Source organism: Lipophrys pholis (assembly GCF_963383615.2).
Source record: "Lipophrys pholis genome assembly, chromosome: 9".
NCBI lineage: Eukaryota > Metazoa > Chordata > Actinopteri > Blenniiformes > Blenniidae > Lipophrys > Lipophrys pholis.
In genome coordinates, this window is record NC_137639.1 from 19744147 (window position 1) to 19766759 (window position 22613).

Genomic DNA, 22613 nt, shown 5'->3' on the forward strand with positions numbered 1-22613 from the left:
CTGTGATCGGCTGCCATTCGGTGCAGCGTGTACCCTGCCCTCACCCATAATCTGCTGGAATTGGCTCCAGCCCACCAGCCACATACACTGTGTGATTTTGGCTGCCCCAGACAAAAGACAGGCAGCCATGGCAATAACTTTGCCGGATGACTTAAAATCTGTAATCTCGTGTTGTAAAGTGCGCGGCTTTTCACAGTCGTAGGACTGGAGATGGCCTGACGGTTGTCAGACATTTCACGACTGCCACCTCCTTTCACCTCAGAGTGACTGCTGTTGCTGCGACAGTGACTATTAGTAGACATGCAGGGGAAAATGGCGTGACTTGAAGACATCCACATTCTCCATACAGAACATTTTTTTTTGTACTTCATATAATTGCTACAGCTGGATTGTTGGTTATCTACATTTATTTAATTGTTAGGGCACCGTTTGCTTTTGTAGAGGACGCGTCAGATAATGCTATTGTTCTTACATACTTAATCGTGTAGAAGTAGTTTTCACCTCAGATGAGGAAGAGAGCCGCAAAAACTTTTGACCCCGCCTAAGTTTATGAAACCGAGAGCAACAAAACACTTTGTATACATGGTCACACGGGTCAGTTTCGGGTTTCAGTCACACTTGTCAAGAGGAGCCTGTGATTTTGGGTCAAAGTGTGTAGCGTAGTTTTACTCTCAACAGACATGGGCAGCGTCACATCATTTTGTTTATACTCCAAGGCCTAATTTACTCTATTGTTCCTGCCTTAATTACTGTGGTCACAAGTGGATGTCCCCCGGCCTACGAGTGGGATCAATTACACAGTTGAGCCATAACAAACAAATGTATCATTACAGTGAATATTGTTCTCAGAAACACACAATGACAACTTTTATTTTTCTCGATTTCTTTCTTTGTGTTATTCTTTTGGTAGAATCTGCATCATGCAAATATTCCTGCTTTGTATTGGGGATTCACCGGGGGCAGTTTATTGCCCATCTAATCTTTGGAGGTGTTCCAACTGTCTCCGTCATTCGAACACAGACGATAAATGGGACTTTTCTAGCTAATAGCTGCATGGCTAAAATCACTCTTTATATCCCAACACAGAAGCTCTACGGGATAATATGAGCCGTAGTGAAGCGAGAGAGAGAGAGAGAGAGTTCGGAGAAGGTGTAAGACGCTGGCTGAGTGCGGCTGGTGGGGTGCCAGAGGATTATCGGGCTGATTTACACCTATTTGCCAGCCCAGACAATTGGATCAAGGGCTTGATCGGGGGGGGACAACCAATGGTCAGCCCAACTTTATCTGGCAGAAGAAGGGATTTTAGGATTTTCCTTTCAGCTGACCCTGTGAACTTGCAGATTTCATTTGAACTGCCTCATTAATGTCAAACATGTCATCTAATTATAGCCCAGCATGTGTCAAGATCTCCCCCAAATCCTGCTCTGCGAGAGGGATCACATTTTCTTTCCAACACAAGATCCAACAGTACCCGGTGAACGCAGAGTTTATTATAGTGGGATGTGAGGCAGAGCATGCCGACTCTGATCCCTCACCTCCATTGTGGGCTCGACTGGGGTTACACAGAATCAGGTATGTTCTTGTGAGATTACAGGTCGCAAAGTCACTGGGATAGAACAAGACAGTCTCAGCTTTACAGCGGAAGGATAATATTGTTGTTTGTTTAAGTTTTTGCTTCTCTCATTTAATATTTTTTTCCCAGTGGTGTTTTAACGGAGTTGGAGACAAAACAGTTCATTTCTCCAACACCAGAAAAAGTCTTTTTTTTTTTCTTTCCTGCCATCTTATTCCGCTTGAAAAACAACTTGCCCGGACTTGAAAATTACCGAAGACAGAAAATCCATCACCGTAAAAATGAAGCCTTGATTCGGTCCTGTTAAAATTCTGTTTTATCATTATCTCATTGTGCCAGAGAGTCCCCAGGTTGAGTGCTTTCATATCACCGTGTTACATTGTGCTCTGCTTACTGTCAATCACCTGACAGCTACGAGCAGAAATGAAATTCTCTGGCGGGACATAATCCCTCTCAAAACATGTTGCATTACAAATACTGTCACCGTCTAATATATTGTCACAGTGATGGCTTTTTAATCCAAGCATCTTTGTTAGTTAGGACGGCTGGAAATTTCAAGATAGATTAGAATATTACCAAAATGTTTGATAGGAGTAAGCTGGAGTTCCGTCCGGCAGTTTAAACATATTAGGGTTGAAGCTGAGCTCCGTGGGTAAATGATGGGCGGCAGCTTGGACATGCAGCCATTCCATCACAGAGAGAGACAAACCACCACACACAGGAAGAACATGCAAACTCCACTCGCAACACTTTTCAGCCCGTAATTGAATTAGGAATCGTCTTTTTTCCTGCGTGTCTCCTTCTGCAAAGACATTGTTCCGCAAATAAAACCAGTCTTGTTTTTGAGTATTACTTCAATTCATCCATCTGTGAGCATATTGACAGAAAACAAGTAAATAAGTATGTGCCCACCTCATATTTCTGATACAGTCAGTCTTCCATTTGGGTTTTCAAGTCATAAAGTGCCGCCCACACACAAAGCGAGGGCAGGAGAAAGTAGTGCAGCTGACCATTATGTGGTTTGAGTGTTTTGACATCAATAATTGTGTGAAAAGAACATAAAAACTGAGTGAAAGGCTTGACAGAGCAAAAGAGATGGAGGCATGCGCTGGTGACATTGAAGCCTTATTGACTAAACCCCTTCCCCCTGTCTCGATCACACTAGTTTGTCCCAGGGGAGAAGCTCCCCTGATTGGCTGTCGTTCAAAAGCAGACCACTCAGGTCTGGAGGTGAGCTTGTTGTCTGATAGGCGGTTGCTAGGAGATGGATGTTGGTGTGGGGAGATGGGTGTGTGTGTGTGTGTGTGGGGGGGGGGGGGGGGGGGGGGGGGGGTGATCCAGCTGCTGTGTGCGTGTGCACGGGTATGCGCGCTCGTTCACATGCATGAGTGACTTTGCATCAGTTACTGCACTGCTTCCTTTTAAAATATCCCCATGATTCAACTGCACAATTGCACATGTATCAATTAAATGCCGTTCAAGTGTCTATGTGTGTGTGTGTGTCTCAGTGTGTGATAGCTTCCTGCAGGGAGAGCAATGTAATAACTATTGTTACCAAACCATGGGCTGAAGTTCTCATTTAAGACTAAAAGGAAATTAAAGTAGCGCTCCTGTCAGCGCCGTAGCAATCATAAAACACTGTGGTTGTGTGTCGGTACAGGTGAAGTGTGAGTGGGTAGCGTAGTGTGAATACATATGAAACATATACAGTGTGTAAACATGTTTTAGATAAGAGATTTCCTGAAGTAATGTTGCAAAATGAAAATACACTCATCTCTCTTTTTCTCGCTACCAGCTTGGAGTCTATGTATGGGCATGCAGACCCCTCCCCGTGCCTTATTAGACCTGTTTGTGACTGCGGCAGCTTAATTTAGTCCCCTGCTGGGGGTGTTATAGCCTTCATTAGAATTATCAACAGGTGTACTGGGGCCTCACTGATAAACACAGTTGCTTGATAGCAGCAGTGCTACAAGTGTTAGTGAAGCCAGGTCTAATTCTTGGTGTGCTCGGTCTCTAAACCCCCCCCCTCATGTTCCCTCGAGCAAGGTAGCCAACCGTGCTGTAGATCAAGCTGAATTAAATGTGAAATCTGGATTTAAAATTATTTTTTTTTTTTTTAAAAAGAGGTGAGAGGTATGTAAAATTTAGGCTGGTTAATTGCTGTGAGCTGCTCATTTGATGGATCCCTCTGCTGAGGCTTGGCAGGCTCTCTGTCCACTTTGTCGTCCTGGAGTAAATGGAGGAATGTGAAAGCTTGTGTGCGAGTGTGTGTGTGTGTGTGTGTGTGTGTGTGTGTGTGTGTGTGTGTGTGTGTGTGTGTGTGTGTGTGTGTGTGTGTGTGTGTGTGTGTGTGTGTGTGTGTGTGTGTGTGTGTGTGTGTGTGTGTGTGTGTGTGTGTGTGTGTGTGTGCTCGTGGGAGTGCCGATTTAACTGTGTACTGTGTTTTGAGAGGTGCTATCAGCTCGTTAAAATGGTCTGAACAAGTATTTGCTTGTTAAAGGCAAACGGCATCCAGTAGCTCGCCGCACAATAGAAAAGGGGAAGCTCTTCAGATAAATTGCAAATTTATATTTTTCACTTGGTAGAAGAAGAGTAGAGGCTGAAGCTTTAGTTACTCTTTGCCCCAGCTGTGAGCGACTGAGTGCTGCGTGATTGACAGCCCTTCATGAAAGAGGGGTGAATTAGGAATTTTGCATATTTTTTTCCCCCTCTCGTTTTCTTTTTTAAGAACAAAAATCATAATAATCAATCAACTGTTCAGTTGAAAAACAATTAGCAGATTGAACAGCCTGTTTGAGGTCTGCCAATGAGTGTGTGTGGGATTAAATTGGACCTCTCTGCTTTTAAAAACTCTGATTAATACACTGCAGATATGTCCACTTAGTGCCCACACAGTAGTGACTGGCTGGTACGTCTGTATTTTTGTATCCACTTGTTCAATCGAGTGCGAGCGAAGACTGAGGATTATTATTTAGGTAAAGAACAGTGGTGACGAGTTATGAATGAACAAACAAAGCTCGGGGGTAACCCGAGCTCTGGGATGTGAAGAAGTGAGAAGAGGAAAACAAGAGGCCACGATGAATAGAAACGCTTCTCTGTCGGGGGCATTCGTGTGGAGGCAGTGACCGGCGCTTCTGAACATGTTAAACGGTTGTTTAGCACAGCACAGATGTGTGTGGGCAGTGTGTGGAGTGTCAGTTAGGTAAGAGCATGATAAAATATGCTTCATCTAATACTTTTAGCAGTCCGATATCAGCTTAAGTAATAAACAAAAACCTGCCTTGTTTTTTCCACAAAGTTAAGACGACCAATGAGGGGTCGATTACACTCATCATGTCTTTATTACGGCTTCTGGTTGTGGGGTATGTTAGAAAACTTGTGAGTATTTCACCCTGGATGTGGCAGAAGCAGGAAGAATAGGGAGGTGTAAGGATTTCATGGTTTTTGATCACTAGACGACTGGTCACAGCATCTCGAAAATGATTCATGTGGAAGATTATCGTTTTTTTCTTTGGTCAGTATCAAGTGACCAAGGAAGGCAAAGCGGTGAACTGGTGACAGGTTGGCTAGAGCGTTTCAATCCTCAAAAACTCAAGGACTTAAAGGATCTGCTACTGACATCTTGGTGCCAGATACCACAGCCCACTTTCTGAGAGTTAGTGGAGCTCAGGACTCGATAGCTGCTTTGGCAGCAAATGGGGACCCTCCACAATATCATGCAGGGGGTCATAATGTTAAGGTAGATTGGTGGATATGGCCTCTTCCCAGCAGGACCTCTGTCTTTTTCATTTTTGAGTACAAACCATGTTCAAGACTCAATAATAGGACACACAATAACACACATTTATATAACGAGAATACTGAAATCAGCAATTATAAACAGTACATTGACTTCACATTTATAGCACTTATTGATAGCAATTTGCAAAAAAAACCCACAAAGGCAGAGTACTGACAAAGACTCTTACGCGCTCAACGGTTGTTATTGTATGTGGCTAACTACATGAAATATACGTTTGAACAATAGCTGTTAAGGACATTAGAAAGTCTGGCATTTAACAATAAATTACTACCTGGTGTGAGAAAAAGCAGCATGAAAGTGCAAGTTTCAAGTCGATCATTTGTTTTCACTCTTGATGTTTGGGAGTCTGCAGCTCAACCGCACACCAAATTTTTAATGTGTTTTGTCTGGTTTGCCAGTTAAGTATTGACTACTATGCAGGGGGTAGTTTTTGTTGCACCCCTGCAATTAAAAGAATTCACAGGTGGACCGATCAGAAAACACAGTTCTTCTTCCTCAGACAGGTAGTGAACGGAGAGGAAAGTTATTGTCTGAGGAATAGTTTTTAAAAAGTGTTTCTGTTTCAATAAATCATACTTTCTTGTCAAATCAGCGATCATTACTGTAATCCGTTTATCAACCATTGGCTCTCAAAGCACAATTAGTCGACTTATCATATGTCACAATTAGTGGGATGGCGATTTGTCTCCATTGATCATAATTTGCCTGACGTGTTCATCTAACTGTGGGAAGCACGATGTGGGTAGATGCACGATCTCGCACAAAAGCATTTCAAAGTGCAGTGTGGTGCATCAAAATGTAGTGGGGGGGAAACACACACACCACCAACACCAAACCCCCGGAGTGTATTGACCTTCAGTCAGTGTTTATCGTGGAGTAACTCTCGCAATTTGAGACTTAATTTCTAACAATGTTTTTGCCTTGTTTAACGTGTGTTCTCGTTTGTGTTTTTTTTCTTTTTTTTTCTCTCCTGAGAAAAGAAATCCTTAAATAATGTGAGAGGGGGGTTTACTGAACACAGCTACAACATTAACAGCTGAATACACAGGTTTTTTCAAATACAGTTTTAAACCTCATTACTTTTTGTTTGGCGTTTACAATATTGCTATTCTTCAGACAGTCTGCAAACAAAAAAGGGCCCAACAAGTTGTGTGTTCTCACGCAGCGAGACACAACAGAAAGGAAAGAAGAGAGGCAAGAAGGAAACTCTTAAGATGTAAAATCAGGAGGAGCGCTGTCAGAGTCACCTTGTAGGAACAGTGAGCGTGCGTCCCAGTGAGGGATGTTTGGTACAAACTCGACTAAAGAGGAGAGGACAGGGCTGGTGGAGTAGACGGCAGACTGATGAAGGAGGAGGAGCACTTAGAACAGAGCCCTGACAGATTGTCATTAAGAAGGACAGCTGCCTTTTTTACCGTGGCGACTCCTATAATCTATAATCCGCACGCCAGATCCAGGCACATAAAAAAACGCCCGCGCGCATTTTCGTTTTTCATTTATCTTCCGTGGTATACACAGTTCGTCGTTTCATGCGAGAGCTTTGTTTCCAGGGGAAGTTCGGCAAGTACAAGCGTCAGCAGAAAATGCACGGTCTCATTTAATAAAATGCTCAGTCAACATACAATTAAAAAAATAAATAAATTATTATTAAAAATCTTTTAAAATATGAGAGAATAGCCGATTTTAATTTCACACTGTTTTGCAGCCACTTTTGTTTACAAGGTGCAGAAAGCAGTCATGTCATTTTTGGGGAATTTATGCACAATCCGTTTAATTATAGTGGGATCTGTGAAGTGATACCAATATAATTGGACTTTCCAAAGTAGAGATGTGAAGCACCATGCCAGCTTTCAAGAATCAGATCAAAACAATACGTGTATCATATTTGGAGGAGACAAAACAGTGAGGTCAAAGTATCTCCTGTATCACAGACATTCAATTTGGATTCAGCGGGATCGTCATCAGTTATATAAGCTGCAGAGGACTTGATCTACAGTATATAGATGCATCGTAGTGTGTGTGTGTGTGTGTGTGTGTGTGTGTGTGTGTGTGTGTGTGTGTGTGTGTGTGTGTGTGTTATTAAACGTGACTGCTTTTGGCATGTAAAACTGTATCATTCAAAATGATAAATGTTGTACATGGGTGGGGGCAATCTGTTCGCCCGTTCCCTCTGGAAAACCAGCATTATACGGAGAAGTAAATTCCTGAAATGATTTTCCATCACATCTTTGTGAACAGAGAGCGTCATCAAGGCCTGGAGGCAAAGTTGCATCAACAAGCGTTAATCCATCTATATTGTGTTCAAACTTTACAGAGTGTACAGATTCCAGCTCTTGCACTCGCACATGCACAAACGCACCCACACACACACACACACACACCTGTTCACTTTATACACATGTATTTGGAGATTGAGGGTGGAAATCTCCATGCACAGGAAGAACATGCAACATCTCAGACAGAAAGAGCCAGGAATCGAGGCATGTATATGTGTGTACATGTCAGTGTAAGATTTGAGATGTCATCTAATCAAGGTGGTGTAGCACACTGTGGGTTCTCCCTCGGACTCCTAATGACCCGTAGGCTTAAATGTGTGTGTGTGTGTGTGTGTGTGGTTGTCTGCCTCTGTGTTTGCCCTGTGGTGGACCGGTTGGCCTGTTCAGGGTGTAACCTGCCTTCACCCGTAATCAGCTGGGATCACCTCCAACACCCCTGCAGCCCGAAGGTGGATAAACCTGTTCAGAATATGGATCGATGGAGGATTTCAACATGGAGTAATACTAGTGTCGTCCCTCCATGCGAGCATTGTGTTAAAATCACCCACAAGAATTGAAAATGTATACTTAGCAATTAATGTTTACACACACATGCCTGCTGCAGCGTGTGCCACTGTATGAATACATGTACATCCCATCACCGAGGCAGACAGGCGTGAATGAACTAATTGAACACATACTCTCTTTCTCCGACATACACACTGCGGCAAGTCTATAAAACAGTGAGTAATTGAGTGCAAGTACCTGCGCAGTATTAACGTGCTATAGTTTAATATGCAAGGCGAGAAAAACAGAAGGGAAAGAGGGACGGAGATTGAGAGGGAGCGTGTGACAAAAAGACAGAGAGGCTGGAGAAAGGGGATGGCAAAACATGAGGAAAGTGAAATGGAAACGCAAGAGAAGCAGAGAATAGGATGGAGAAAGTAGGAGAGTGATAGGGAAGCAGTGGAGCAAATCAAAGTAAAATTAAGTGCATTTACATATTTAGATGAGCGCTTCTAGTCAGCCTGTCTAATTATTTCATCTCCATTTTTCATTTGCACGCCGTTCGATCCAAAAGCAGCCGGCCGTGAGGAAAGTTTCTCACTCTCTCGCCTCGTTGTTACTTTATCACATTCGCACTCGCCCTTCACTCACTCTCTCCCTGACTCTCCACCCCTTACGGCCGCCTTTCGTTATCCGGGTCATTACCATACGGTTTTTTGTCCGTTTGCGCTTGTTCTCCATATCTGCCGCACGCCCCCTGCTCTCTTTCTCACACTATGTTTTATGCATACGAGGATCGTGTCCCACATGTCCGGAGAAATTTTGTGAGTGTGCGCAAGGGTTCAGTGGGTAATGCCCCTTGCACTGCAATGTTTTATGCAGCGTGTGTGTGTGTGTGTGTGTGTGTGCGTGGGCACGTGTGTGTGTGTGTGTGTGTGTGTGTGTGTGTGTGTGTGTGTGTGTGTGTGTGTGTGTGTGTGTGTGTGTGTGTGTGTGTGTGTGTGTGTGTGTGTGTGTGTGTGTGTGTGTTCACCCACCACTAAAACCGACCAAATTAACATGAACCATGTCAGGAGCAACTGAGCTACGTTAACCTTCTCTCACTGGTTTCCCCCCTTCTTTATGCCTTTCTTCACACTCCATAAATAAATCTGTCTCTCTCTCTCTCTCTCTCTCTCTCTCTCTCTCCCTCCCTGCTGCTCATCACTTTGTTCTCATCTTGTTTCTTCCTGCATTACATCTGCCGCCATCTATATGCACACTCATCAGCACAATATTTTAGTGAGTTGAGGGTGGCCGCGTGCACGTGCGAGCATGTGTATGTCTTTGTTCGATGCCAAGGTGTGTGTTCCAGTTGATGAGAATGTCTTTGCTAGTAGTAGTTGTATTTAAATGGGATTGTGTGTGTGTGTGTGTGTGTGTGTGTGTGTGTGTGTGTGTGTGTGTGTGTGTGTGTGTGTGTGTGTGTGTGTGTGTGTGTGTGTGTGTGTGTGTGTGTTTCTCCACAAGTGTGTTTGTGTGCGGTGCATATGTGTGTCTGTGTCGGTGTGTGCTCGCGCGCATGCGAGTGCGTCTGCTGGCATAAAAGGTTGTTATGTGCTTTAGGTGTTAATTGGATGAGGAGCTTCGTTAATATTCTCCTTGCGAGCCTGCTCGTCAGGAACAGAGCCGGCAAACTGATGAGTGTGTGATTTTCCTCCAGAGAGAGAGAGAGAGAAAGAAAGAGAGAGAGAATGAGGAAGAAAGAGTAGCAAGAGTGACTTCAGAGCAAAGACCCTCTGTAAGGTCAGAGTGAGAGAAGAGTAAAGCAAGAAAAGGAGTGGGGGGGGAAAAAATGCAACAGAGGCTGGGAGGGCAAACAAGGAGAAAGGCGAGCAGGGAGGGGTCAGGAAAGCAATAGGCAGAGAAGAGATGAAGGGAGGGGGAGAAAGATGTGAGAGAGAATCATAAAAGACTTCCATTCAGGCATTGGGTGAAAGGAAAGATTATATCATTGCAAGGGAGAAATTATCCCTTTGTTAGGCGTTTGTGAATTGGTGGAACAGGGGCAAGGCGGTTGGCACCCTTCAGCGAGGTGGCCCATGGCAGCTCAATTCTAATCACCCACATGATGCTACAGCTGCACACCAAAGCTAACCTGCCGCAGACCCTGCCACCATTTCCGTGGGACTCCGGAAAACGTCGGCGCGGCTCGCGACAATGGAACGTCATTTGCAGCCTCGACGGGCTGAAAAGAACATCAATGCACACATCACATGCGTACCCCGGCAAAGTAAAGCGCAATAGAGCGAGCTGGTGCATACGCTTACAGTGACAACTATCTGTCAGAAATAGACACGTTGGAGAACAGAGGTGAATTCCACACACGTAGTGCTCAAATGTTAGCACATGCACCGGGAACGCAGAGAAGGGAGACTGACACATGCACTGCAGCAGAGAAAACTGTGAGCTGAGAGTCATCGCCTGCCACTGGGAGGTATGATGCCACACGGATAATGAGTGTTACTCCCAGCAGGTAGCCGGGTGGCATGTGGCTCACAGCGCACACAGAAACACTCGTTAGGAAACTCAGACGGTACATTTTCAGTTTGGCAGGTATCACTGTTTGCGTTTATCTTACTGAATGAGGGGTGCCTGTGCTTGACAGTTTGTTGCATCCCAGTTGGGAGTGTAGGTTGTGGGAATGGTTTAGTGTAGTTATGCATAAAGTATACCCGTTGTGCTTCTTATACTTAAACTGTGTGTCTTTTCATTTATGGAAAGGAGCACAGAGCACATTAAGGTGCCATGTCTGTGTTATGAAGCATACCCCTCTGTTTGCCTATAATCTCTACTACTTTGTGTCCTGCAAAGAACCTGCAGCGACCTGCAGCTTTTCTGAATTTAAGTGGTACATGTGGGTTACCGAAGCCCTTTTTTCACACATAACTCATACAATTGCTGTGCTAACCTTTCTCAAATTCAGGGGGGAGAATTTGGCTGCCGGGCTTGGGGCTAAAAGCTGTTTTTTTTTACTTAGTCAGGTTTCCATTCAGGAGGCAGCAGGGAGAAGAGGTGATGCCCAAGACTGATGGGGTCTTTAAGATACAGCAGGCCTTCTTTTGTAGGTGGCCCGTTTAAAGGCTTAGTACCTGCACGTTTATGATATGCTCCCCCTCCCCCACCACCTGATGCGGGTCCTTCATGTTCTCTGGCGTACACCTGGAGGATCACACAGTGCAAACATAGTTCAAGAATAGAATAGAATCAGCTGGGACGAGGTAAGCCAGCTTGCTTTAGCAGCCTGAGGAAGTGCAGTCTCTGCTTAAACTCCTCCAACTGATGGGGGATGTTTATAGTCCAGCTGAGGTCAGCTGAAATGTGCATGTCAATAGGTTTGACCCTCTCCACCTCCTCACTGTGCATGCGGAAGGAAACTTTGATCTTATGAAGTCCGACGTAATGTCCGAGATTATTCTTAAAGCACAATCTTGTCAAATCTGAAGTATGTAGGTAATTTTGACATCAGTCATTTGATGGTGGTGTCATTACCAAAATTGAGGCTCTATTTGGCTGAATGAATGAGCAGTCATAGATGAAGAAATCGCTCTTCTTTTCCACTTTGCCCACACGGAGTCATAGTGGCTGTATGAAGAGCAAAGAAATCACAGACATACTGTACCTGTTCCCTGCACCTTCCTCCAGCTCTTCTGGGGGTACGCCAAGCTGCTCCCAGACCACATGACCATGACATAACTAGTAAATGGAGAGCGTTGCTTCACAGCGCAGCTTCCTCTTTGCCACAACAGTCCGGTACAGTGATTGAATCTGGAGCCAATCTGAAGACCGCCTCCCATCACTCGTGAATAAGACCTCAAGAACTCCAGCATCCAGGGAAGACTTCCACACCCCCAAACTAATAACAGGTGTGTAAGGAAGCCCACAATCTTGCACTGCATTTACCCAAGTAATGCAGCCACAAAGTTGTAATTACCATTTCGTTGCCATGCAGGAGCTGTAGTTCGATTTTAAAAAAAAAAAAGAAAAAGAAAAAGAAAATTAACTTTTTGCAGATACTTTAAAGTTTACATTTATATTTCCATGCCTCACTGTATATAAAAAAAAGACCTTAAGGAGCAAAAAACTAATAAATATATGCAACCTTGGGAGGGAGGTTTTTACAAATACGTAAGTTTGAGCTTTTCTCAACTCGACGCGCTGACATTTTATATGTTCTCTATCATCTGCTCATCTTGTGATTGGATATTTGTTTAAAATCCATACATTTCTCTGTTCAATCTTGTTTTAGGCTGACCTAGATGTCTACTTTTAGCTTTTGTTCATGTTGGTTTTTTGAAAAGGAAGATTGCTGGAAATTTGTTGCGGAGATAAATTGAAAATCTGGGTCACATTTATAAATGGCTCTGTGAAGGAAACAATTTCCCAGATAAATGCATATGCATGTCAGGAAAGGTTTTATGTATTGTGTGTGCTTTCTAAAATAATGGCTTTATCTGATTACGTGGATAAAAGAATGATGAATTAAACAAAAGGAGGGCATTTCTCCTGGAGCGGTGAGCTTCAGACGGTTTCTTCAGCGACACCAACGCTCATCATCAGTGGCGTTCTTCAACGACTGTTCTTGCAGTCTGTCACATAAGAATGTGCTGCTCTAATATGCATGCTCAGGTCTTTGACACACTGGAAAAGAAAAATGTGAAATTGCTCCTTTAATGCACAGTTGATGCATGATAAATCCGTTGTTGAAAGAGACTAATAATGAGAAGTCTACAGGGTTTACCACAGCACCTTTATGATTTTTCTTGCAACCTTTAAAACCGGCAAAAAGGCAGTGCAAACCCTCTTGCATGCCAAAGCATGGATTTAGTCTAAGAATTTATGAAACAAAAGCCAAGAGTAACTGTAACAAAAATCACACCTTGCATGTGAATTTCCATCTAAAGTGTATTATTTCAGACAGTTTTGTATCCCTCTGTGCCTTTGGCATTGTGAGAACATTGACTCTTGTTTATTTGCCAGCCTCTTCTGCCAGGAAACTGAAAATAAAGAAAATCAAAACTTTGTAATCCTAATTTGTGAGAAAAGACTGCAGGTGTCACTTGAAAGCTACCCAAATGATTGGCCCGCATTGATCCCTTTGCCCGCGAGCGTGAGGTGAGCAGGAAGTAGTCTGACTCGTGCCTCCAGAAAACGCCGTCACTGATAGTGTCCATAGATCGAGGAGCTGTGACTTTTCTAATTAGAGAGTTCAGAGCAAACCCACTTGGATTAGCTTGTGCATGACTCTAGGCTGGCTATTAACACCAAGTCAGCCAGGTAAACAAGAACTCAGAGAGATGAGAGAAGAAGAAGAGCACGAGGACCAGAAGAGGTCGAATGAACATGTCGACCCTGATATGGACGTACTGAGATCTGGTTCAAAGTTATGCACTATTTGTTCCCTTTGGGGAAGTTAAAGATGAAAATGAAACCTATTGGTATTGTTGTATTTTTTACCTGCATTTACAAATTATGGTTACACTGACAAAAATCTCAAAGAAGATGCTTAATCAGAAAAATGCATTATTTTGGTTTTCAGCTTCATAAAACAAATATGAAAACGTGAAAATATTTTTTAAATTGCCTTCAGTTTAACTGCAGAATCTACATTCATAGACATACATGACTCCAGATGTCTACATATGGTAGCCATTCCAACACTTTGATTTTCATGTATTCTGAAAAACCCTTGGAGTGATGTTCATTTGATTTATCTTTACTTTTTAGGAACACATGCCCTCCCTTACACTTTTGCCAGCTCATAAACCCGTAAGAATTACGCCCACACAGACACGTATACATGTCCACACAGCCCGCCCCACCACCCATACACCCATACACACACACACACACGCACGCAACACACACGTGGTCCCAACCCACTCACCCGCAACAACCTCAAGGGAGACATAAGAAATAAATTCGACACTTCCGCTTACCCAAGAAGCGCCTTAAGGACAAAGAGAAATTTAATCTTGGATAAGCCTCCCGATAGAATCTCTGCATTAGCCTTCTGCTGCTGGTTCACAGCTATCCCATCAACCCCTACCTCCCACACCTTGGCCAACTTAAATCCCCATCTCTCCCCATCCTCTCTTTCGGTTGTTTCCTTTGGTTGTTTTTCCCCTCCTTCGCCTCCTCTCCTTCTCCAACTATCTCATCAAGTCTTCCCGGGTTCCCGCTCTCCTCTCTGTCATTAGTTTAATTCTTTTCTTCACCTCACTGCTAATCTTTTCCCTCATTGATGTCCCCCCACACGTTTGACACTCCCTTGCCTCTTCCTGCCTTCTACACCTCATACCTTCACTTTCCTCCAGCCACCCTTCATCTCTCTATCTATTCCCAGCTGTGGTACACACTATATCTATATTTCTGTTCTTCTCCCATGTCGGAGTACTTTAATACCATTGGTATTAAATGCTGGCACGACCTCCTCGGCATACTTAAGCAGGCAGGGATCCTTGTAAGGCTGTTTGAGTGCTTAATATTTTCAGCACGCTGCTGACTTAAGCCCCTTAAGTGCTTTGGCAACACTTATTCCACGGTGGCACCAATGAAGCCCATTAAAAATTTGATTTGGATGAGAGGAGGGGAGGGGGGGGAGAAACAGAAAAAAAAAAAAAAAAAAGAAGGGGGGATAGGGGGACACAATTTGCCATTACTTCCTTTCCCTCCACACACACTGCGACAAAAACAAATACACCCATCAGGGGGCTGCCCACACAGGGACTTCGTAGACACACAGACACACAGACTCGCCAGTTGTGCAATGATTTGTGATGCCTTCCTTTTTTTTTTTGGTCTGTAATTATGTCCTGTTTTGCTCCATAAAGAGCTTTGTGATGAACCTATTTTGTTAAAAGCACTTAATAAATAAATTTGACTTTATTTGATTTGATGAGGGGGAACAGCATGTTTCAAATTAAATGCATAAAGATGTTTGTAAATACAGCTCGTGGCAGATTAGAAGTGACAGTTTATGATCAGTTGATTAAGAACCAGTGGAGGTGCTATTACAAAAGCAGACTTGTGTTGCCTTTCTCATTTTACAGGACAATGAAAGTCATAGACGCAGAGCTGAGTGTTGTTAGCTTCCAGTATTGGCTTCGTACTGCCAGTTTTATTGCCTGTAGCAGCAATGATAGTACATGTGGAAAGGAGTTTCAGCAACAGAATTGCATTATGCAACATGCGTTGATGCAAAATACACTGACAGGTTAGTTGTTGCTGTTAGCGATGATTTCTGTTTCATCTGTGTAAAAAAATATGGAGCAGATACCTGTTAATGGGCCAGACTCACATCAGTGTAACTCATAACACAGCCACGGTCATGTTCATTACTGCCTTCTCCACATCCACTTTGAATCGCCAAGCGCACAAACATACACATAGCTCTTGTCAGCAGACCGCCGTGTGCATCCCTGCCACCATAAAAACGTCCATTTAACATAAAGAGGCACTATGACGCCTCTGTGTGTGTGTCTGTATGGCTAAATTAATGGGTAGTGGATAGTGAAAGGTCCAAACAGTCAGCCAAATGTACACTCTGCTTCAGTCAACACTGGACAGTCAAGCACATTCACACAAACACACAAACCGCCACTGTTTGTTGACCTGAAAGACAACCATTGTCAGTGCTTCCATCCACACACACACACACACACACACACACAGACATACACACACATCTCTAACCTTCACAAAATAGTATGCAAAATATGCAGACACTGATCCCACTCTGACACACACATCCCAAGCACGAGGAGGGAGGCTAGGGTTATATAAACAAGGGGAAAACAGAAAACGAGTGGACAGATGGACGTGATCGACAGCGATAGCACTTTGGGATTATTTTGAGAGTTCTTCTTAGATCTTTTGGAAAGAAAGAAAACAAAACGTGGACTTGAAACTTTTGGGAACTAAGCAGCTGCTTTGGACTCCCGACTGGAGGAAGAGGACAGAGAAAGGGGGCTGGAATGGATAAAGGAAACAATTTGAGGAGATCAATTTGAAGAAGTGAATAGACTTTTTCCTTCGGCTGCCAGGCCACAGACCTGCCAGACCTGAGCTGCTGCTGCACACCAACACTGAGTAATTTTCTCAGCATCAGCCAGTTGACCGATGAAGTCAGCACCGTAGGGAAGATTGGCGATGATCCGCTTTCGGCTTTGCCAGAAGTGTCAGGGCCGTCGCCGTTAGAGCTCATTGTGTTTGCAGTATCACAGCGAAAGAGAGAGTGTGGGCAGTGTGCAGTAATCTGAGGATGACACCCGCACTTTATTTCATCAGATAGTGCCCACTGAGGTGTGTGGCACAGCTCGTCACGCTTTGTTTCTGCACTACAAACACACACTTATTAGGCACTCACCTCCACACATACAAACTCAGCAGAGCTGCACACAGCAACAGACCAAAAACACATCAGGTTAAAAAAAAAAATAAAAAAATCAGTTTGGACCCTAAACACATCAGTGCTGTGTGTAAGTGTGTGCATCTGGAGTGCACTCAGTGGAGCATGTTGGAAAGGAAGAGTGAGGCAGGTCGATGCAGCGCGATTATATCGTCTGATAACCTGTGATTATTCAGAGGGCTGTGAAATTACCATGTAAAATCACTGTCCTTTTACGCCGCAGTGTGTCCTCGCTGGAGTATTGACAAATGGTAGATACTTTGACTGGATACAGCGAAAGAAATTACAAACCAAACTAAGAAATATATGAAACTAAACTGTCTGCCTACAGTTTGCTCAATCTTTTGCGAGTTGGTTATTTTACACGGGGCAGGCACTTTCATTCTTTGCCTTTATAGAACAGCACTCGGGTTCAATGGGTTTTATTTAACCTTAGCTATCTCCAATTGAATTGCAGTGAGATAGTGTCTCGCAATCTCCGGAGGCCTGGCCGTTTTGGTTCTGGAACAAAGGAACATTGACTCCTGCCTGCTGATTTGTTGGATGAGAAGTGCTGAAAACCTAGTTTGACTCATTAAAATATGATCTGTTTGAGAATCAACACTGTTGCCCTAGTTTTCTCTGTCCTTGAGGGCACAGCAATGTAGGTAGCTTTATATCAAAAGGTAGCATTCACTCAACACCAGTACAGATAAACTAGACTTGCTCTGGGAGAGAGTTTCTTTTTTAGGCGGTATCAGACTCAAATGTAGCATTATTGATGTTTTCTCTTCCTTGGAGCAGTGTGGTTTGACCTACAGAAGACACACAGCATATTTGTTGTTGTGGTTAACTGTGGCGCTGATTGTTAGGGATCCGTTTTTCTCAGAACTTGCGAAGCTCAGAGTTTGCCTCTGCAGTCTGCACTTGGCAAGGAGCTAATTAAGTTGTTTCACATTCAGTTAATTGCATCGCTGCCGTATCTGAATACTTTTACCAGCTAGGATCACATTATTGCAGATCTGCTTTGGAGACTTTTGCTATTGGTTTTTCCAGTTGATTGATCCGGGAATCTTGGCCGTCGGTGTTTGGAAGGCGCAGAGGATTGTGGTGGAAAAATAGCAACAACAATAGTTGTTTGCTTTGTTTGATGGATCACAGCCCCTGTAAGGGTTTTTGAAGCTATACAGCTTCCATGTTGTATGGATTCACGAAAATGCATGCCGTAAGGTCTATCTAGGCAGCATAAGGTGTTGCGGTGAACAGACGAACTCAGTTGTTCCAAGCTCATCTTTGTGTTCATTGTGATTTTCTGTGTACATTGCTCGCTGTGTCCCCCCCCCCCCTGAGCTCTGGTTAAATATCTTCGCAAGCCCTCGCTATGTGACTTTGCAGCAAGAAGGACTTTTTTTTTTTTATTTGTATTTTTTTTTCTTTTCGCATGTGTCGTGGTTGAGTGTCTCACATAACACTCCTTTCTTTTAGATGTTGTCCTCAAACGACAACTTTTTTTCTGACTTCTCTCGAGTATAGCTGAGCTTTTAGCGTGTGCGGTCGAGAACAAATCGCAGTGCATGTGTGTGTGTGTTGAGTAGTTTGTCTGTAGCAGTGCAGCCAGGGTCACAGAGGACCCATTGATCAAACGCGCACAGTCACACACAGATACACATTCACACGTATATACACACACACACACACACACACACTCACACACACATGCGCGCACACACACACACAACTCCTCAATACACAATGAGGCCTGTCCACGACTCTGTCCTTTACCGCCTCCTCCCTGCCCCCTTCTCGGTGGCGCTGCGCAGCCTGGTCCTGGTCCTTCTCTGCATCAGTCGTAAGTCATGCACACTTGCACTTCCTCACGTATACGTACACGGGCATGCATGTTCAATGAGACGTGTGGTAGTGAGTCAAGAGGGGAACTCAGGTATCATTACACACCAAAAAAACCACGTAATGTGCCAATGTAGACTCTCATATGAAATAGCGAAAATGTGGAAATGTATTGTAGACACACGCTCTGTGCATTTAAACTCCCTACAGATGGATCTGTAAATATTGTTTTATATATAAAAAAAAAGATCACAATTGCGGAAGTGATAGTAATTGGCGTAAAGCAATGGAGAACAAAAACCCAGTGCAGCGCCCAGCAAATGACCAAAGGGGAGAAGCTCATGATGGAATCCTGAAATGAGAGCTTCAGATGAATTGTTCAAAATGCTAGTAATTAAGCTAGAATTGGTAATTAAGATTAGCAACAGAGAGTATGTGTTGTGAGGAGCAAATGCCCAGAAGGGGAGATAAATGGAGAATGAGAGACCAGACAAAAAAATAAAATAAAAAAGAGGGGACGAGTGGACCAACGGATTTAGAGGGAGACGGAGAAAAGGGAAAATAGTGAAAGAAAAGGAGACTTGAGAGCGACTGAAGCTTTTTTTTCTCAGCTTTTCTCTGATGAACCTACTAAAAGAAAGTAGGACCCCAGAGTAGAAGAGATATAGGAAACCAAATGGAGAGGTTGTTAAGAAGAAAGAAGATGGAGGAAAAAAGTGAAGTGAGAGAGAGCAAATTATATTGAGAGAGGCACACTGACACAAGGAACAACAGAGTTGGCCAGATAGAAACTTGCACTGTATGTGAAGGATGGAAGGAGGGAGCTGCACAGTCAGAAAAAAAAAAAAAGAAAAAAAATAGCCAGACAGAGGCAGAGAACAGTGCAGTCTGTATGTGTGTGTTTCTGGAAGACAGACGGAGATGGAGGAGATGGTACAAAGATTAAACAAGAGACAAAGCCTCAAAAGGAGCCTCATAAGGTTGAGATTTGAAACCAAGAGTCAGAGGATTGATTGAACACAAGGCAGAGACGGTGATAAAAAAAAAAAAGTGGTACACGAAGTGGTGTAAGATCCGAGTTGCTAATAATACCCCCTTTCTATATTTACATGCTTTCATTACAGAACGCTGTTCTTTCTCTGACGTTCACATGTAAACAAAACAACGCAGTGCACATTGCCTTTACCCTACGCTATAATCTTTGTTTCTCTCAGTATTTCTCTTTTGTTTTTTGCATTTTACATCAACAGAAGGACATTTTGGGTGACAATGGGAAAGCGACTGATTCAGCGAGCAAGTTTCTGACTTGGCAGTCAGTTTGATTATGTAATTCATGCCAGTAGGACAGTTTGGTGTTGGCCCTTGAAAGTGTATGCACAAGTAATCTGTTGTACATGCATAACACATTTCACAAACGCACATATACACACCAGGCTTCTGCACAATTTCTCTCCTTCTTACACATCTGTCAGCTTTTCCCACATCTCGTGCACAACTCTTGTTCACACTTGAAAGGAAGACAGCCATGTTGTGGATTTTGAAAGGGTTTTAGCACCAGCACTGTTGGCTGTGGTGAATCTCCAGTGTGGTTGTCATTGCGTAATAGCCCCCTTAAATTTTGTTTGAGCATCTAGTAGGGGTCTGTGCGGTGTGGCCATTGTTGCAGGGTTGTTGGGGTTGTGACTGACTCGGGCCATAAAACGCTGCACAGCAGAAAGAGCTCACCAGCTTAGGCTGTCAGAAAATGCCAGGCTTGAGAGGAGAAATGAAAAAAAAAAAAAGAACAGAGGGAGATGGTAGTTTGTGAAGGGTAAGAAGAGGTGGGTAGGAGAGCAGATATAGTAATGGGATGAGTGGACAAGAGGAGAGGAGAGCGCGAAGGCAGATGCACTGCTGCGGGAGAGAGAAGAGGAGATGGAGCAGGAGCGGGACGAGGTGATCGAAATACGCCAAGGGCCGGAGACACGTAACAATGAGAAGGTCAAAACCAGATGCAGGAAAAGGTGCGATGGAGGTGTGAAAGAAAGAGGGGGAATAAGTGATGAGAGGAAGAAGACAACATATTTTTATGCGGAGGACAGAGGGTGTGTGACGAGCAAGTAAATCACAATTTCAAAACTGCATCGTGAATATGTAAATAAATGAAAGGGGATGTTTTTAACGAGAGGTCAAGAGTGAAAAGAGATGGTTGTGTGCGGATTTGGCTGATTAACAGTGCAGTATAGTGATGGAGGAAGAGTTGGGATCGAAACAAAATAGTGTAAAGTTCATTCAAGTGAGAGAAAGAGATTAGAAACGACAGACAGAGAAAGAGGGATAGAAAATGGAGGGGTGGCTGAGTTTTATGGCAGGCAATTAAAAGAAGCACAAGTTTAGAAAAAGATGAAAGAGGAGTGGAAAACTGAGAAATTCTGCTTCAGCCATTTGTTTTGTCCTCTTGTCCCATTGACTGCTTTCCCTTTTCCTTTGCTCCCTTTTTTCTGCTCTCCCAACACACACACCCAAAAAAAAAAAAAAGAAAACCCAGCATGATTATGCTGCAGACTTGAGCTGCAGAACAAATCACATTTAGCGAAGGAGAGTGTGGCGATAGAACGGCAGAGAGGCAGAGAAAGATTCCCACTGAGTCTCAAGAAGAGGAAGAATGAGAGAAATTGCAAGTGGAATGAAAGCATATTGCATTTCGGAAGGAAACTGCAAAAAACGGGAGGAAATAAAACTATGCAAAGCATGAAAATGAAGGAGGGATTCGGGTGGAAAGACAGAAACTAACTGGGGAGAGGGAGGAAAGTTGAAACAATCCTCCGGAGGACTAAAAAAGGAGGAGAGGAAAGGGGACCTTTAGGACAACTCTAATGAGGAAGATGCATGATGAACGATGCAATAAAAGATAAGGGAGATGAGAGAGACGAAAGAGACGAGAAGAAAGGAGAGGGGAGGATGAAGGGAGGAGGAATCAAGGATTAGATCAGGCAGTAGGTGGGGATGGAGATGGATGGAGAGACTGTGAGTTTAAATAAAAAGAGAAAGAGGGAGATGTGAGAATGAGATTAAACATGAAGGCAGCAGGAAGGGAGAATTATGAGTTGTGGACTAAATGAAAATGGGAGAGAGGGAGTACGCTCCAAAAATTAGAAGAGAGGCTGAGTGCAGGAGAGTGAGAAAGGGAGGACAGGAAAAAGTGACAGAATGAAGGTAATGAGAGAGACGACAGCAGGATTTGTAAAGGATTATGTATTATTTATAGAGAGAAAATCTTTTTTATTTTTTTCTTCTTAGCTCTGGGTTTGATTGGCAGAGTTCTGCCTCCCAGGGAGAGATGGAGTGATAATTTTAGCCCTGGAAGAGAAAGAGGGCAAAAGAAATGGGGAGAAAGTTGTTGGTCTGCAGAGGAAGGTATGGAGGAGAAGAACCTCAAAGTCAGCTATTTTATAGAGTCAGTACACCGCAAAACTCTGTGATTAACCTAGAGCAAGTGTTCACGCACACACACACACACACACACACTCTCTCACACATAAACATTGCAAACTCAATTTGCATACATACTGTGCAAACCGGTTTGCCTCGCCGACTCAGGGGGATGGCAGAAAAAAAAAAAAAATGTACATCCAGATGGGAAGAGATGGAGAAGTTGCCAGCGAGCGACCCCTCATGAGCAGAAACTATGAGCTGTTGTTATTGTTTTAATTAAAGCAGTAACAACATAAGGGGTTATGCATTGTGGTCTCCTGCATCGATTCCCTTGTAAATCCGTGGCCGGCATGCAAAGACGACACAAGCGCTTGGCCCGCTTCCAATTGAAAGATAATGACAGATAATGAATAGGGAGACGGTGAGTGCACTGCTTCAAGGATACACGAGGGCTTGTTTGGGCCACACGGAGACAGTTCGTCTCTTATGTGGCTTGTCGTTTCATTCCGTCTTCACCTCTCCCCCACGTTTGGCGACAAGGAGGGGGGGAAATAAACGGAGAGTCAAACCAAGAGAGAGAGAGAGAGAATCGCAGCAAGGCGGTAATTCAGTCCGCTAACCCTGCACCACTGAGGCAGTTTCTAGAATTTACCGTGACCAAGGGTGAGCCAGCAGTCCACCTGGCTGCCTCCCAAATCCCCCTCTTTTAACTCTCTACACCGCCTTCCTTCCCCTCCCTCTGTCCTTCTATCCCCCGCCTCCCATGGATTATAACTCACCCCCATT

General features: G+C 43.8%; 1 protein-coding gene across 7 annotated transcripts in view; it reads left to right on the top strand.

Annotated features, from left to right (window-relative positions):
* The window catches only part of cadm4 (cell adhesion molecule 4), a 178613-nt gene that overhangs the window by 110751 nt on the left and 45249 nt on the right, over positions 1-22613 (top strand). For 3 of the 7 annotated variants that reach the window (XM_080472285.1, XM_080472283.1, XM_080472286.1), the window contains exon 1: positions 18162-18414. The exons of 3 other annotated variants lie outside the window; for them this stretch is intronic. In XM_080472285.1, coding sequence (XP_080328411.1) covers positions 18282-18414 — 133 coding nt within the window. In that variant the 5' untranslated portion in view covers positions 18162-18281. Of the gene's footprint in view, positions 1-16342; positions 16481-18161; positions 18415-22613 lie in introns of those variants that run through there. One more of the 7 variants, XM_080472287.1, reaches the window with a different exon arrangement.